Source organism: Drosophila virilis, chromosome 4, assembly GCF_030788295.1.
Source record: "Drosophila virilis strain 15010-1051.87 chromosome 4, Dvir_AGI_RSII-ME, whole genome shotgun sequence".
NCBI lineage: Eukaryota > Metazoa > Arthropoda > Insecta > Diptera > Drosophilidae > Drosophila > Drosophila virilis.
The window spans coordinates 25968320-25981911 of NC_091546.1; the positions used below are offsets into that span (position 1 = coordinate 25968320).

At 41.0% G+C, this 13592-nt stretch overlaps 1 protein-coding gene across 5 annotated transcripts in view; it reads right to left on the reverse strand.

Annotated features, from left to right (window-relative positions):
• Window positions 1-3681: 3681 nt before the first annotated feature.
• The window catches only part of brat (brain tumor), a 28293-nt gene continuing 18382 nt past the window's right edge, over window positions 3682-13592 (reverse strand). For all 5 annotated transcript variants that reach the window (XM_015169826.3, XM_015169829.3, XM_015169827.3 and 2 more), the window contains 2 exons: window positions 8270-8492; window positions 3682-7100 (listed from right to left, as the gene is read on the reverse strand). In XM_015169826.3, the coding sequence (XP_015025312.1) occupies window positions 3870-7010 (3141 nt within the window). In that variant the 5' untranslated portion in view covers window positions 7011-7100; window positions 8270-8492 and the 3' untranslated portion in view covers window positions 3682-3869. The remainder of the gene's footprint in view (window positions 7101-8269; window positions 8493-13592) is intronic.

Genomic DNA, 13592 nt, shown 5'->3' on the forward strand with positions numbered 1-13592 from the left:
CGTTTCTTTTCTTGGTTTGACAAAAAAAAATATACAATATGCTTAAAATGTTCAATATATGTACGTGTGTATGTATGCGTTTTTTGTTTTGTTTTTGTTTTTCATTTGTTTTTTTTTTTTTTTTTATAGATAGCGCACAGTGTGTTATAGTTGCACGATTTAGCTTAGATAAATATGTTTTTGGGCATTAGTTCTTTAAATATATATACCAATACAAATATATATATTTAAAAAATTGTTACATATTCATTTTGCACAGTCTATTAGATTCTCAATTCATCAAAATTGTTATCAACATACATTTATATCATATATATATATATAAATAGATATATTTATATAGATATATATATATATATATTAGTTTAATTAAGTTTCATATTCTTCCATATACATAATGCAGCCGAAATGCATCACTTGAATGTTGTGTGTGGACAAAAGAGCGTGAAAGAGGAAGCGCAAGCGAGAGAGGAATGTCCCATGCAGCTGCACCGCTCTTGCAATGTTAGTTAACAGCGGCTTCCGTTAACATATGTTTGGTGCGCTAACAGAATGTAAACCAAAATTAAACGATAAAATAAAAACACAATGCATACAGTTGTTTTTTCTTTCTTTTGTCGGAATTAATAGAAAATAAAAAAATCATTTAATTATGTACTTTTGTTACGTCTTGTTTTGTGGCGGTTTTGCGTGTGTTTGTGTATTAAATGTTTTAATTTTACAACAATTCGTAATATGCATGTAAATGTTGTTTGCTTGCATTCTCTATGCTAATGTTAATATTAAAGTTATTTGTGTCCCTTTTTTGTGTAACATTTAAAAAAGTAATAATCAAATTTAATAGTAAACATAAAAAAAAAAAACAAATAAGCACAAGTCAATTAGTCGGCTGGTTTCCTTCTTCTTGTATTCTATTTTTTTCATTTTTGATTTTTTCATTGCGTAGTTTTAGTTGTTGTTGTTGTTGCTGTTGTGCAAATGTTAATACGCTAATATAATTAATAATAATAATAATAATAATAAATACAATTAAATAGTATTATGTATATATGTTTTTAGGCCATTATAAATACCATCAATTAGCAGTTTCGCTTCGTGTATGATTAACAATTTTTAAGTATATAAAAAATTTTCAACAGTTTCAGTTTTGGTGTCAAGTAAAAAGTTCTCACAAGAAATATACAATACTTTGTTTTACCGTTCCATTAGAGCTACACACACAATTACATATTACAATTACATATTACATATTACAGTACTTTAAATTACATTACACGAATTTAATTAGTTCATAGTTTACAACAAGCATTAAGTTTAAGGATCGCCTTTTGCACTGCGAATCGCAGTACAAATACAAATACATAGCTAAGTATATATAAATATATGTATTTTATGTATGTCTGTGCTTTGTTAAACGTCTAGAATTTAATAATCTCACTTAAGTGAAAACGAACGTACGTCAAATTCAAAAATGCCAGTTACAAAATATTACTTGAAGCGTTTTTCAAAAACAAATCATAGGAATTCAAAAGTAATAATGAAACAACAACACACAAAAGCAAATAATAATTCTAATACTACTTAGGCGCAAAGCACACACACAAAAATAATAATAATAATAATAATAATACATATAAACAACAAATATATTATTCAATATTGTATTTATACTCTGATGTAATTCAGCTTTTGTAAATTATAAATAAACATTTTTTAAATGCTGTTCCTGTTACTGTTGCGTTTGTAGTCTCAAAAGTTCATACAGTTGCTTCCTAATTGAAATCTTTCACTTTGTTATTATTATCATTTGTTTTGTTGCAAGTATTTAACAAACCCCGATTCTGAACCGTGCTGTTTATTGATTTTGCATTGAAGCGAAAACGAGAATTCGTTGAAAAATAATATTAATAATTGGAACACATAAAAAGCGCTTAAAATAATTGCAAAATTAACTCAACAACGGCACAAATATTGAATACAAAGTTTTCAAGTACTTTAATCAAGATCAAGTTTATCTGATTTCGAGTTGCGATTAGATGAATTTCGATTAATTGAGATTTTGATTTATATACTTAAGCTGCATGTCTATATTATGAATACACATATATCGTATATGTATATACATGCATTTGTTAATTCTAATTGTTTATAATCATAAATTGTTTAAGTCTTCTGCGCTGATTGCCAACCATTTTTAGTGTTATTCCTCTTTGAATTATATTTCAATTGTTGTTTCTTGTTTTTCTTTTCTTTTTTTTTTTTTATATCGTTTGCCACCAGCAGAAAAAACATCTACTAATTAATTGTATTCATATTTCAATCTGATGCATACTACACTAATAACAAATAGTTTTTTTTTTTTAAATTGTAGTTTTCTTCTTCTTCTTTAAATGTTTAACAACAATTTGACAATTTTATTGAGCGTCAAATCGTTTAAGCAAAACGCTTAAATAAAACAAAACCTAAAAACAAAAAATAATGTACAAAAAAAAATCATATGAATTTAAATAAATAAACACATTTGATGCATGACACACACACACACACACGCACACATACATGTAGATAAATGCATATGTGTGCGTGTGCGTGTGTGTGTGTGTGTGTGTAAATCAACAATTAAGAAGAATAATTTCAGCTATTTTCAGTGCGTTTAGTTTAGTTGTTGTGTTTACAAATTAAGAAGCGGCAATGTCTGCTTTTTGAAGTATTAATTATTATTTCATGTTGTGTTTCGTTTAAGCACTAATGATATTAATAATAATAATAATAATGATAATAATAATCAAACAATGAAACATAAAAGCTAAGCGAGTATAAAAAAGTTGTGTGTTGTTGGTTTTGTTTTGTGTTTTGTTGGTAAAAAAGTAGCAAAAATTTCATAATAGTAATAATAATAATAATAAGTTTGTCGTAATAATAATAATAATAATAATAAAAATACATATATGAATATAAATAATCATTAATCAGTAATCAATAAGTTTACTACAATCAAAAAATAATTTATAAACATAAAAAACAGTTCAATATATATATATATCAAAAATTTCTCATTCTTTTTCATTTTCTTGTTGTTTATATGCAATCAAAAATAATAACAAACAATTGCGCATTACTTAAAATTACAATCAATAAAGTATTTGTTTATGCTCGATCTACTTGTGTGTAAATTCAATTGTTCAAGCAATTATTTTAAATTAGCTTTTTTTCTTTTTTGTAATTGTAATCATTTGTTTTTATGTAATTTTTTTTTTTGTTTTTGTTTTTTTATTTTTTTTGTTTGACGAGCGAACATAAAAAGTGGAGGGATTTGCTTTCTGGTATATTTTGTGTATTATTTTTAAAACGAAATGTCACTGAAGAGACTTGCAACTGCCAAGAGGGCGTGGCGGAGGCGCCATTCGAGTTTTTTTTTTTTGTGAACAATTTAAACAAAAATGGTAATACACAAAAATAAAATATAATAAAATATAAAAAAAAAAAAAAACATACGTTAAGTCTTAACACAGTGTAAAAAACAAAATTCAACAATAATTTAAAAAGGTAATAATAAAAATATAGTAAGTATATATAATATATAAAAGAGAGAGAGAGAGTTCTTGCTATGCTATGCTATGCTATGAGAGACAGCGACAGAGGCAGAAAGAGAGAGATAGAGAGAGAGAGAGAGCGATAGACTTTAGAGAAGAGCGCGCGCGCAAGTCAGAACTGCCAACTTGTTTTAATTATTTTTTTTTTTTCGAATTCAAAGTTCTGAATTCCGAATTTCTGGCGTCGTCTGTTTTTGTATATTTTCTGCATGTTTTTCTTGTCGTTTTTTTTTTTTTTTGTTTTTTTTCTATATGTGTTTTGTCAAGGCTCTCTGCTTACATACCCACGGGCGCCAGTTGCACATAGCGATAGATATATAGTCGATAGTCCTTGCTGGCGAGCACCACGCTGCCATCATCCATGAGCGCCACATCGAAGCATTGGGCGTGCTTCACCTTCGATTCCAGCGCCGAGATCAGCTGGCCGTCCTGGGTGAAAATGGTCAGATTGAAGTTATTGTGATTGTCCGCAATGAGAATTTCGCCATTCGAATTGATGCCAACGCCGATGGGATAATTGGTGATGCCCTCGCCGCCAATCTGGCGCAGATACTGTCCCTCATAGTTAAAGACCTTGACGCAATGCGCCCGATTGTCGCTAATGAAGATCTCCTGTTTGTCGTTGACCACAACGCCATTGGGAAACTCCAGATGTTTCGAGCAGCCGAACTTGTGCAGCACATTGCCATTCTGATCGAATATGATGACGCGCATCACCTTGCACTCGACCACAATGATGCGTCCCTTGTTGTCGACGGTGACGCCGCGCGGATGCTGCAATATGGTGGCTCCGAACTTGCGCACAAACTGGCCATATTGATTGTAGATCTGGATCTGGTGTGTGGGCGAGCGTTCGGTGACAATAATATCGCCAGAGTTGCGGACAACGGCCACACGGTTCGGATAGAGCAGCTGGGAGTCGCGTTTGCCGCACTCGCCAAACTGGAACTTGAAGCGTCCCTCTTTGTCAAAGATCTGGATGCGATGATTGTTCGTGTCCGCCACAATGATGTCGTTCTGGGCATTGACCGCCACACCGCTCGGTTCCGTGAACTGGCCCTCCATGACGCCGAATTCGCCGAATTTGCAATGGTAAATCATCTTTTGGCGCTTGATTTGCGACTTGGGTGGATATATGGAGGCCGAGAGCAGCTTGTTGGTCAGATCGAGCAGAGATTCGTTGCTAACGGCGCTGTTGTTGCTGCTCCCATTGAGATTGACCGACGACAGGCTGGCGAAGGCATCAACCACAGCCGAGCTGCTGTTGCCGTTGCCGCCAATTGTTGCCGCCGCCGTTGTGTTGAACAAATTGTCGCTGCCTCCGTTGCTCCACTTCTCGTAGGGATTGTAGTGCGTCATGCTTGTGGCACGCTTGGGCAACAGTTCGCCAAAGTGCTGCAGATCGTTCAGGTTGCGTTCACGTCCGCCCAGCAATAGGCAGCCGGCGCCATTTGTATAGACGCTGCCGTTGCTGTTGCTGCCATTGCTGCTGTTGTCCAGCAGACTGCCCAGGCCCAGGCCCGGCAGCAACTGTTGCTGCTGCAGCTGAAGATGTTGCTGCTGCTGCTGTTGCTGCTGTTGCTGATGATGATGATGGCTGCCCGCGCTGCTCGCGCTGCTGTTGCTCGCACTTTGCGTGGGCCGCGCAATGGGCGGCTGCTTGCCGTGAACGTGATTCTGGGCGTGGCTGATGTGACTGTGAGCAAGACTGAGGCTCGATTCGGAGCAGTTGCCACTGACAGAGCCGGAGCCGACACCGTTGCTGGCACGAATATAGCCAAAGGTGTTGCGTACGCCGGCCTGTATGGACTGATAGTTGGACATAAACTCCAGCTCGAAGGGTAGCTGCATGTCCTGTACGCCCGTCTGCAGCTGCTGCTCCAGACTCTTGCGCAGCAGCATCGCCTCGGGCAGCAGCGGCGATTGGACGCCAGTTGTTAGCGAGCGCTCGACGGCCTCACAGGCCGCCAGGCCCTTGTCGGTGATGTCCTTGGAACGCTGCAGCCACATCACATTGCTGTTGACCTTGGCCGTATAGACCGTCTCCAGCTCCTTGAGCAGCTCTGTCTTGCGCTCATCCAGCATCGAGCTAAAGAACTGATGCGTCTCGTTCAGTTCGTTGTGCGCCTTCTGGTACTGCAGCTTCACCTTGGTCACGCACTGTTCGGCGCTATTGGCCACGGCTACAATCTCTCCAATCTTGCCGCGCATATCGGCGAGCAGCGTTTGCAGCGCCGCCTCGTTCTGGCTGTTGCCGGCGGCGCCAGCCACAGCTGCTGGCGACTGCACGCTCTCCAGCTCGTGCAGACCTGTCGAGTGCTCCAGTACAATGCACTCCTTGCACACAAGCGTGCAGCAAGTGCGGCAGCTAAACTTCAACAGCTCGTGCTTGTGGCGTGCACAGAAGAGCTGTCGCTGTTGCTGTTGCTGTTGTTGTTGCAAGTGCGGTGTGTACAGTGTCTCGTGTTGCTGCTGCTGCTGCTGCTGCTCCTGCGAGTTGTTGGCTGCTGCTGCTGCTGCCAGCACAATCTTCGACAGCTGCGACATGGGCTGCTGCGGCTGTGCGTCTGTCATTTGTGCCTGTTGCTGCTGCTGCTGCTGCTGTTGTTGTTGCTGCTGCTGTTGCTGCTGCTGCAGCATCATTGTAAGCGAGCTGGCGTACTTGAAGTCGCTGGAGGCTGGATTGTTGCAGCTGTTGGGCGTGTTGCTGCTGCTGCTGCCGTTGCTGGTCGCCTCGAAGCCCTTGATCAGGCAGACATTGTGCCCGTTGAAGCAGTGCATAAATTCGTGCGCTGTCACACAGTTGGCGCACAAATAGCTCTGGCAATCGAAGCATTTGGCCACCGCGTCGCTGCACTTGCTCTTGCAGGCGGTGCAGCGTGCGGCTGTGAGACTGTTGTTGTTGCTGCTGTTGTTGTTGTTGTTGCCGCTGCTGCCGTTGTTGCTGCTGCTGTTGTTGCCTTTGCCGGCGCCAACAACCAGGCTGCTGATGCTGTTGCTGCTGTTGCTGGGCAAATTGCTGCCTATGACGCCCGGGCCATTGCTGTTGACATTGGAGCTGCTGATGACGCTGCTGCTGGTGCTGCCGCAGCCGCTGAGACCGCTGGTGGATGAGCTGGACGATGACGAGGACGACGATGACGAGGACGAGCAGGAAGATGAGCTGGCCGACGAGCTGGACGATACGGAGGCCGATATCGGATGATGCCCATTGATGACCGTCACATCCTGGCGCACCTTCACGCTGACCTGGCTGCCAGCTATGTACTCATCACTGCAGATCGCCGAATCGCTAACCGGTGGCGACGATCCGCTCAGCGTCAGCGGCGAATCGGACAGATAGCCGGCATGCTCATAAGATTCAATCGAGTTGGCGCCACGCATGGAGTCCAGCGATGGAGTCGGCGAAGACGCCATCGTTCTGTGTGTCTGTGTGGGTGTCTTTAATTGTTTTCTTCTAGCTCCACTTATGTACGCTGCCCAGATCTCTAGCTGCTGCTCAAACACCTGAAAGCAGAGCAAATTTAACACAGGATGCATGAGTAAACATGGGATTTATAAATAAACAATTGGGCATAAACAGAAGAAATTATGCGATTGTTTCAAATCAGATATCAGCTTTAATATCATATGATAATAGGGATGATTTGACGTATCAAAAGGCAATACATGAACTTATTTTTTACCCCATTAATCCCTAGAGATAGTAATTTGATTCCCAATCCCTCAAACCGAACTGTAGCATCTTGTCTTTAATAGAAATAGCTTAAATAAATGAAGCACTCTTCAAGGAGCTCTATTTATTTATTAATATTTATTTTACTGGCATTTGCTATAGCCAAGGCAATTAATTTGATTAACTTTGCATATTCAGCAAATGTTATTGTTATTTGTTAGTCGGCGCCTTGACCCAACTACAAATCGCTGAGAGTTTCATCCCCGCCCCGGCCCGTCCCGCTTTCTTTGCTTCAAAGCAGCCTTTGTGTGACTCAGCAACGTTTTGTTTTTCTTCTTCTGGTTTTTGCCTCTTTTTTTACAAATTATGATTCACCTTTTCGTAACATAATTTGTGGCTAATTGTGCCCCTCGCACACAGGTGAGCCCCGTTTGAAGCGAAAAGACTCTGCCAAATAGAAACAAAGTGCTCGCTTAACGCAATTCGCGGCTGTACCCTACCCTCTTGTCATTTGTAGTCCTAGCAACTGCCCCCAACTGCGAGACCCAACTAACACTTCAACCATCAACAGGAAATGCAATAAGCGCACGCACAAAGGGGACCCGCAAGATGCTTGAGGGTCGTGCAACCCCTCGCAGCAAAAATAAAAGTAAACAAGCGGCGGCAAACGGACAAGGAACTTTTCTAGATTTCCATTTCCACACACACACACACTCACACACACACACGAAACATCCGTCAACAAAGGCCTCACTCGAAGAAGTCGGGAAGTGAAAGCCAAACCGAAACGAAATGGAACGAAAATCAACCCTCGAATAATGCGCCCAGTGAAGCGGCAAGGCAACAAAGCGCGCTCCCCAAATGGGAGGTTGTGGGCGCGGGGGTTAGAGGTTAGGCGGGTGCAACTGTCTAGACTGAATGTATGTGCACACACACACACATAGAGAGAAAGAGAGAGAGAGAGAGAGAGAGAGAGAGCCTTTACGAGGCATTGACTTACCTCTTTAGTTGTATTTTTCGCCTGCTTTTAATAAATTTGATTTTATTTTCTGTTTTCGTGGTTTGTTTTTGTTTTTTTTGCATTCGCTTTCAATGCAGTCAAAAAATGCTGCCAATTTGGCGTAATGTGGTCCTCAATGTTGTTGTTGTGGCTGTTGAATTTGTATCATACTTTTTGGGTGCTGCCAATTTGCCAAATTCAATTGCGTTGCGCGCACAAAATGCTGCAATAGAAATACGAACAGAAACGCGATTAATATTTTCACATAACTTAAGTTAATACTACTTAAGCAAATAATATTCAATTCAAATTTTCTCTCTTTTTTTTTTGCACCATGCACTTTGCACTCTAAGTCCGTTGGTCACCAACACAGAGCCGTGGAAAATGATAACGCGACGCGCTTGCGACGCAGCTCCCTGCAAAACTAACTTTGCGCATTATTCAGCGACCCGGGTAAAGCTGCCAACAGCAGCAGCAGCCGACGAGGCTGACGTCGACGTCGACGTTGACAGCGCTGCTCATGCTCCTGCAGAGAGCGTGTCCTGTGTACGCGGCAGAGCAGCAGCAGCAGCAGCAGCAGCAGCAAATGCAACACTGCACGTTGCAGTGGTGCGGACGCAGGCGAAGATGCGAAGGCAGCATAAAACAAAATTATTGCCAATTACCAGCCGCACAGCAGAGGCGGCAGCCGAAACATACCACACACACACACACACATACACACAATTTGGGAAAAATCAATATTAATATTTACAGTACACACGGAAAAAGACAGGCAAACAGGCAACAAGGCACACGGCAACAGCGCACGATGAGAGTTAATGTGTGAGGGAGAGAGGGAGACGGCGTATAAATGCCGAACTGTTGAATGCCGGCCCAACAACCGGTACAAACTGAATTGTACAGCCCCCCCTTATAGCGAATAGCGCACGGACAAACAGTGCAACCCTTAAAACAATATGGCGTCGGCCAGTCACCCACTCAAACCAACTAACTAAAAGCAACAATTTTCCATGGCCGACGTCGTCGTCGCCGCAGCGCTACAGGTTGCGCGCTCAGAGAACAAAATGTAACAGGAAGCAACAGCGAACGATAAACCGATAACATGTCGGCATCTCTTTGCTCTCGCTCTCGCTCTCTCGTTTTATAGGCTGCGCATGTTTTCCATTTTTGGGCAATGACAACAACAAGAGCAATAACAAGCTGTGTTGCTCTCAGCTCTTGCTCTTTGTGCTTCTTCTTCTTCTAATATTGAGTGGGCGAGCATACTTTTTCGCCTATGTTGCCGGCAGCGCCACCAGAACTTTCGCGTCGAATTCGAACTGCTCGCTTTGCCGCACCGGTGCAGTCTAGCTGCAAACAGAGAAGTTCTTCTGCCCTTTTGCATGTTGTTTGTTCTTTCTGTTGTCACACTACATGGAAAATGCTAGCAATGACGCGCAGACAGCAGATACCAGAGGCAATGCACACAGCATACAAGCAAACGTATGTAAATGCGTGTGCATGTATTTAAATGCATATGTATGCATGTGTATGCTTAAGTAACTGCAAAGCAAAAATTTCTCTACATGTAGACGAAATAGCCAGACGTGCATACACACACATGCATGTGTGTATGTATGTATGCATGGAATAATTACATTTGCACGCATACTAACACATGTGCATGCATCAATTTATGTACACGTAGAATCTTTTTGACAGTGTTGAAAACTGTTGCAAATAAAGTCAAGCTTAGTGTAATTGAACGAATAAATGATGTATATGTATATGTATGCATAAAGATCGAGTCCTTAACAAATTGTATACCTATTATAAACAAAAAAAATTAAATTAATAATTAAATTTTAAAGCCTATATTATTCACAAGTATTAAATTTAAATATTTTGAATATTTGTCGTTATGGAATCGATATGTAAATAATAAGTCAATCTATTTCATTATCATAAAAATACCAAGAGTTTGTTTAAATAGAAACAAATGCTTTAAATAATAAAAACGGAACAAAACAAATACAAAATAAGTTTACTTAAACTTGTTCTAAATAAATAAATTGATAAAAAAAACAACAAAATGTTTATTTATCGGACTCTACAAAAGTGGAAATACTAGCTAATGCCATCGATCCTGCATTCATACATACATATAAATACCGTTCTGACTCAATATACTAGATTCATAATTTGCCAGCAATTTCAACAGGTTGCTTAATAATAAACTTATTGCGTGACACCAAAACCATAACAGTAAATAGCAGTAGTTGCTATTTTGACGACTATGACAGCAACATATCCAAAAAAAAAAAAGAACACATACTAAATTACCAATTGATAGCGCGAGTCGGGCAAGCGACCTAACGGATAGGTGATTAGATTATAGGGTATGTACGGGTTGCGCGATAAGGTCGTGTCCTATATGTCTGTAAATATGCACTAGCACAGACAGTTGGATTGTATATTATCATGACATGATAAATATCAGAAGAAAAGAGATAGAGGGAGACAGAGACAGAGAGAGAGAGAGAGAAGAGGTTTATGACAATGCCATATGTTGCCTCTTCGGGCGGTTGATGAAAAACATGTACTACAAAAATTCCAGAGCCTGTAAAAGTATTTAAAAATAGGAGCTAATAATAATAATAATCAGGCTGTAATGCTGATGGGCTGGCGGCAGTGTAGTGCACTGAGGGCTTGCGTTGGGGTCATTAAGTTCAAATATGCGCAGCGGAGTAAAATTGCGGGGGCGATGGAACAAATGGAAACAAACTGCGCAGCCATTACTAATGCAAAACAATTTGTAAAAGATTATTAATTTCATGGCTGAAAACTGTTCACAGAAACAGACGGAAGCAAAGTACATACATACATACGTACATACAAATAGAAGAGCTGGATAAAGAAGAAGAAAAGAACAAGAGGAGCAAAAGAACAGCAGCCCAACCAACCACATCATCAGCAACAAAAATAATATCAAGTTCAGGGCGGGTAGGCGGCCAGCCAGCCAGGCCTGTAACAACAACAAATCGGAGGGGGAGGAGGCGAAGGCAGCTGCAAACGACGGTGGAATGCGAGACACCACGAAACTGCATACAATGTAAGGCATAACAGACAAAGCGAACCCAAAAAAAAAAAAAAACAACAACTGCAAAATACTAAAATGCATTTAGAGTTCGTTTGTTTCAATTTCGCATGCACACAGAAACAAATGGGCTGGCGAACAAACAAACGTTTCAATTCATGGCATTCCCCTCTGTCCATTTGGGGTTGCAGCAGCAGAGTTCAATGGTACCCAGCGGCAACAACCACAACAAAGCCAAAGAGCATGACACAGACGCGCAAAAAATAGAAGCCGAGCACAAAACGCAACTTGTAAAACAGAACAAAGCATGCGAAATTTGCGACGACGGCGACGACGACGAAACCGTTTACCTGCGCCATCGTTTCTAAACGGGCTGCAGCTGCAGATACATACACACTTGCACACACACACACACGAACGCCAAAGAACTTACTCTATATATATATATATATGTATCTATGTATGTGTGTGTGTGTGTATGTTCGTAGAGTCACGGACGCGACCATCGAGAAAAGGTACCGCCTGCCAGCAGCATGCCTGGATGGGATGGACGTTAAGGCGTGCAGCACGAACCGCGCGTCTGATGCAAATTATTATTTGCCATTTTCTGTCGAAGCAAAACCAATTCGCTGAATTCGAAGACATTGTCTGAGCCTCTGATGGTTCTACCCCTTCGCCTTCTGCCTCTCCTTTGCCAACGCAACAGATGTCGCGGGCTATGCGTCAGCAGCATCTGACCCCCAAAGCAGCAGCTGCCGTTGCCGCCAATGCTGCTGCTATTTCTGCTGAATGAAATTCATTCGGCGACGGCGCATTTTATTGAACAAGAAGACAATGGCAAACGACCCTTTCCCCCCACCTCCACACACCCTCTCACATACACACATAAGGGAGTTGTTTTTTTTTTTTTTATTGTGTTGTCGTAGGAGACGACGGCAGACAGCGAGAACGAAACAACAACAACAACAACAACAACTGCATCCAATTTAGCAGACAACAACACAAGCAACCTCACAGTCGCAGACACTTCATGAACTGCTTCTTCTTTCATCGCCTGTTCTCACTATCTGCTCTCGCTATCTCACTATCTCTCCTTGCTGCTCTCTCTCTCTCTCTTCTCTGGCTGGTCCAGCAGGTCAACGCCGTGTCATCAGTGCTGTTCTTATACCCTGTACTTTGCGTACAGGCCCAAGCGTGCAGTAAAGTAGTGGGGGGGGCATTTTCAGAAGGCATCCCACGGGTCGAGCAATCTTTTTCATAGGTTGCAATTCTTATTTGTTTTGCGTTTAGTTTTCATTCCTACTGTCCGTGGATTTGTCGTGAGCTTCGCAGTTGGCTGTAACTCTCCTGTTAATGTTAAATGCCTGTCGTCCTACCTTTGACAGTGGCATGCCTAAACATTGTGCCTGCTCAGTCACACAGTTGCACGCGCACAGTGCAGCACATAACAGTGTATACAGCTAATTGATGTAACCGAAAAATCATGTTTCGTATCGGTATCACAGTCGAATTGCCCCCAGCTACGGCTGCTAGTTTTGTTGCAGCCAATGCATCCAATCAAATGGTACGTGTCTGTTGGGTCTTTTGCGTGTAAACTTTTGATAAATATTTACTATCTACTTTAACATTTTCAATTAGAGTTGTACCAATTTTCGTTTTGTGTACACTGAATACAGTACAGTGTGCATATACACATAAGCTATGTATCTTTCTTTATCTATTACGTGGAACTCGACACAAGCCCCCTTACCCAGACCCAGAGTCATGCAGCCGAGCAACGAGCAACTAAACAAGCGCGACTTTTTGATAATGAAAATACATACATATAAAAAATTGGTACACTAAGATTGGAACTGGCGGCAACGGGAACGGAAAGTGTTGCAAAGTTCTAGAAAAAAAAAAAAAAAACAAATAATACAGCTTTAGCATGTGACGAAAGAATGTGTACAGATGTACTCATGCATAATTAGAAGATTCTTCCCGAAATTCATGTTTATATCGAGAATATTATTTACTGCAACTGCAAACAACTGTATGGATGCGAGTGGGATGCTAGTGTTACAGTCATAGGGCGCTACTTTTCTTGATCAGACCAATTGCGATATGGAGCGTAAAACAATTCGCATGGAAAACAATAGCTAAATAAACAAGTGTGTAAACATTTTAAACACGGTTTTCGATTTTTTGCTTGACGTAAAAAAGAACACACACACACACATATATATATACACACCGACGCAATCG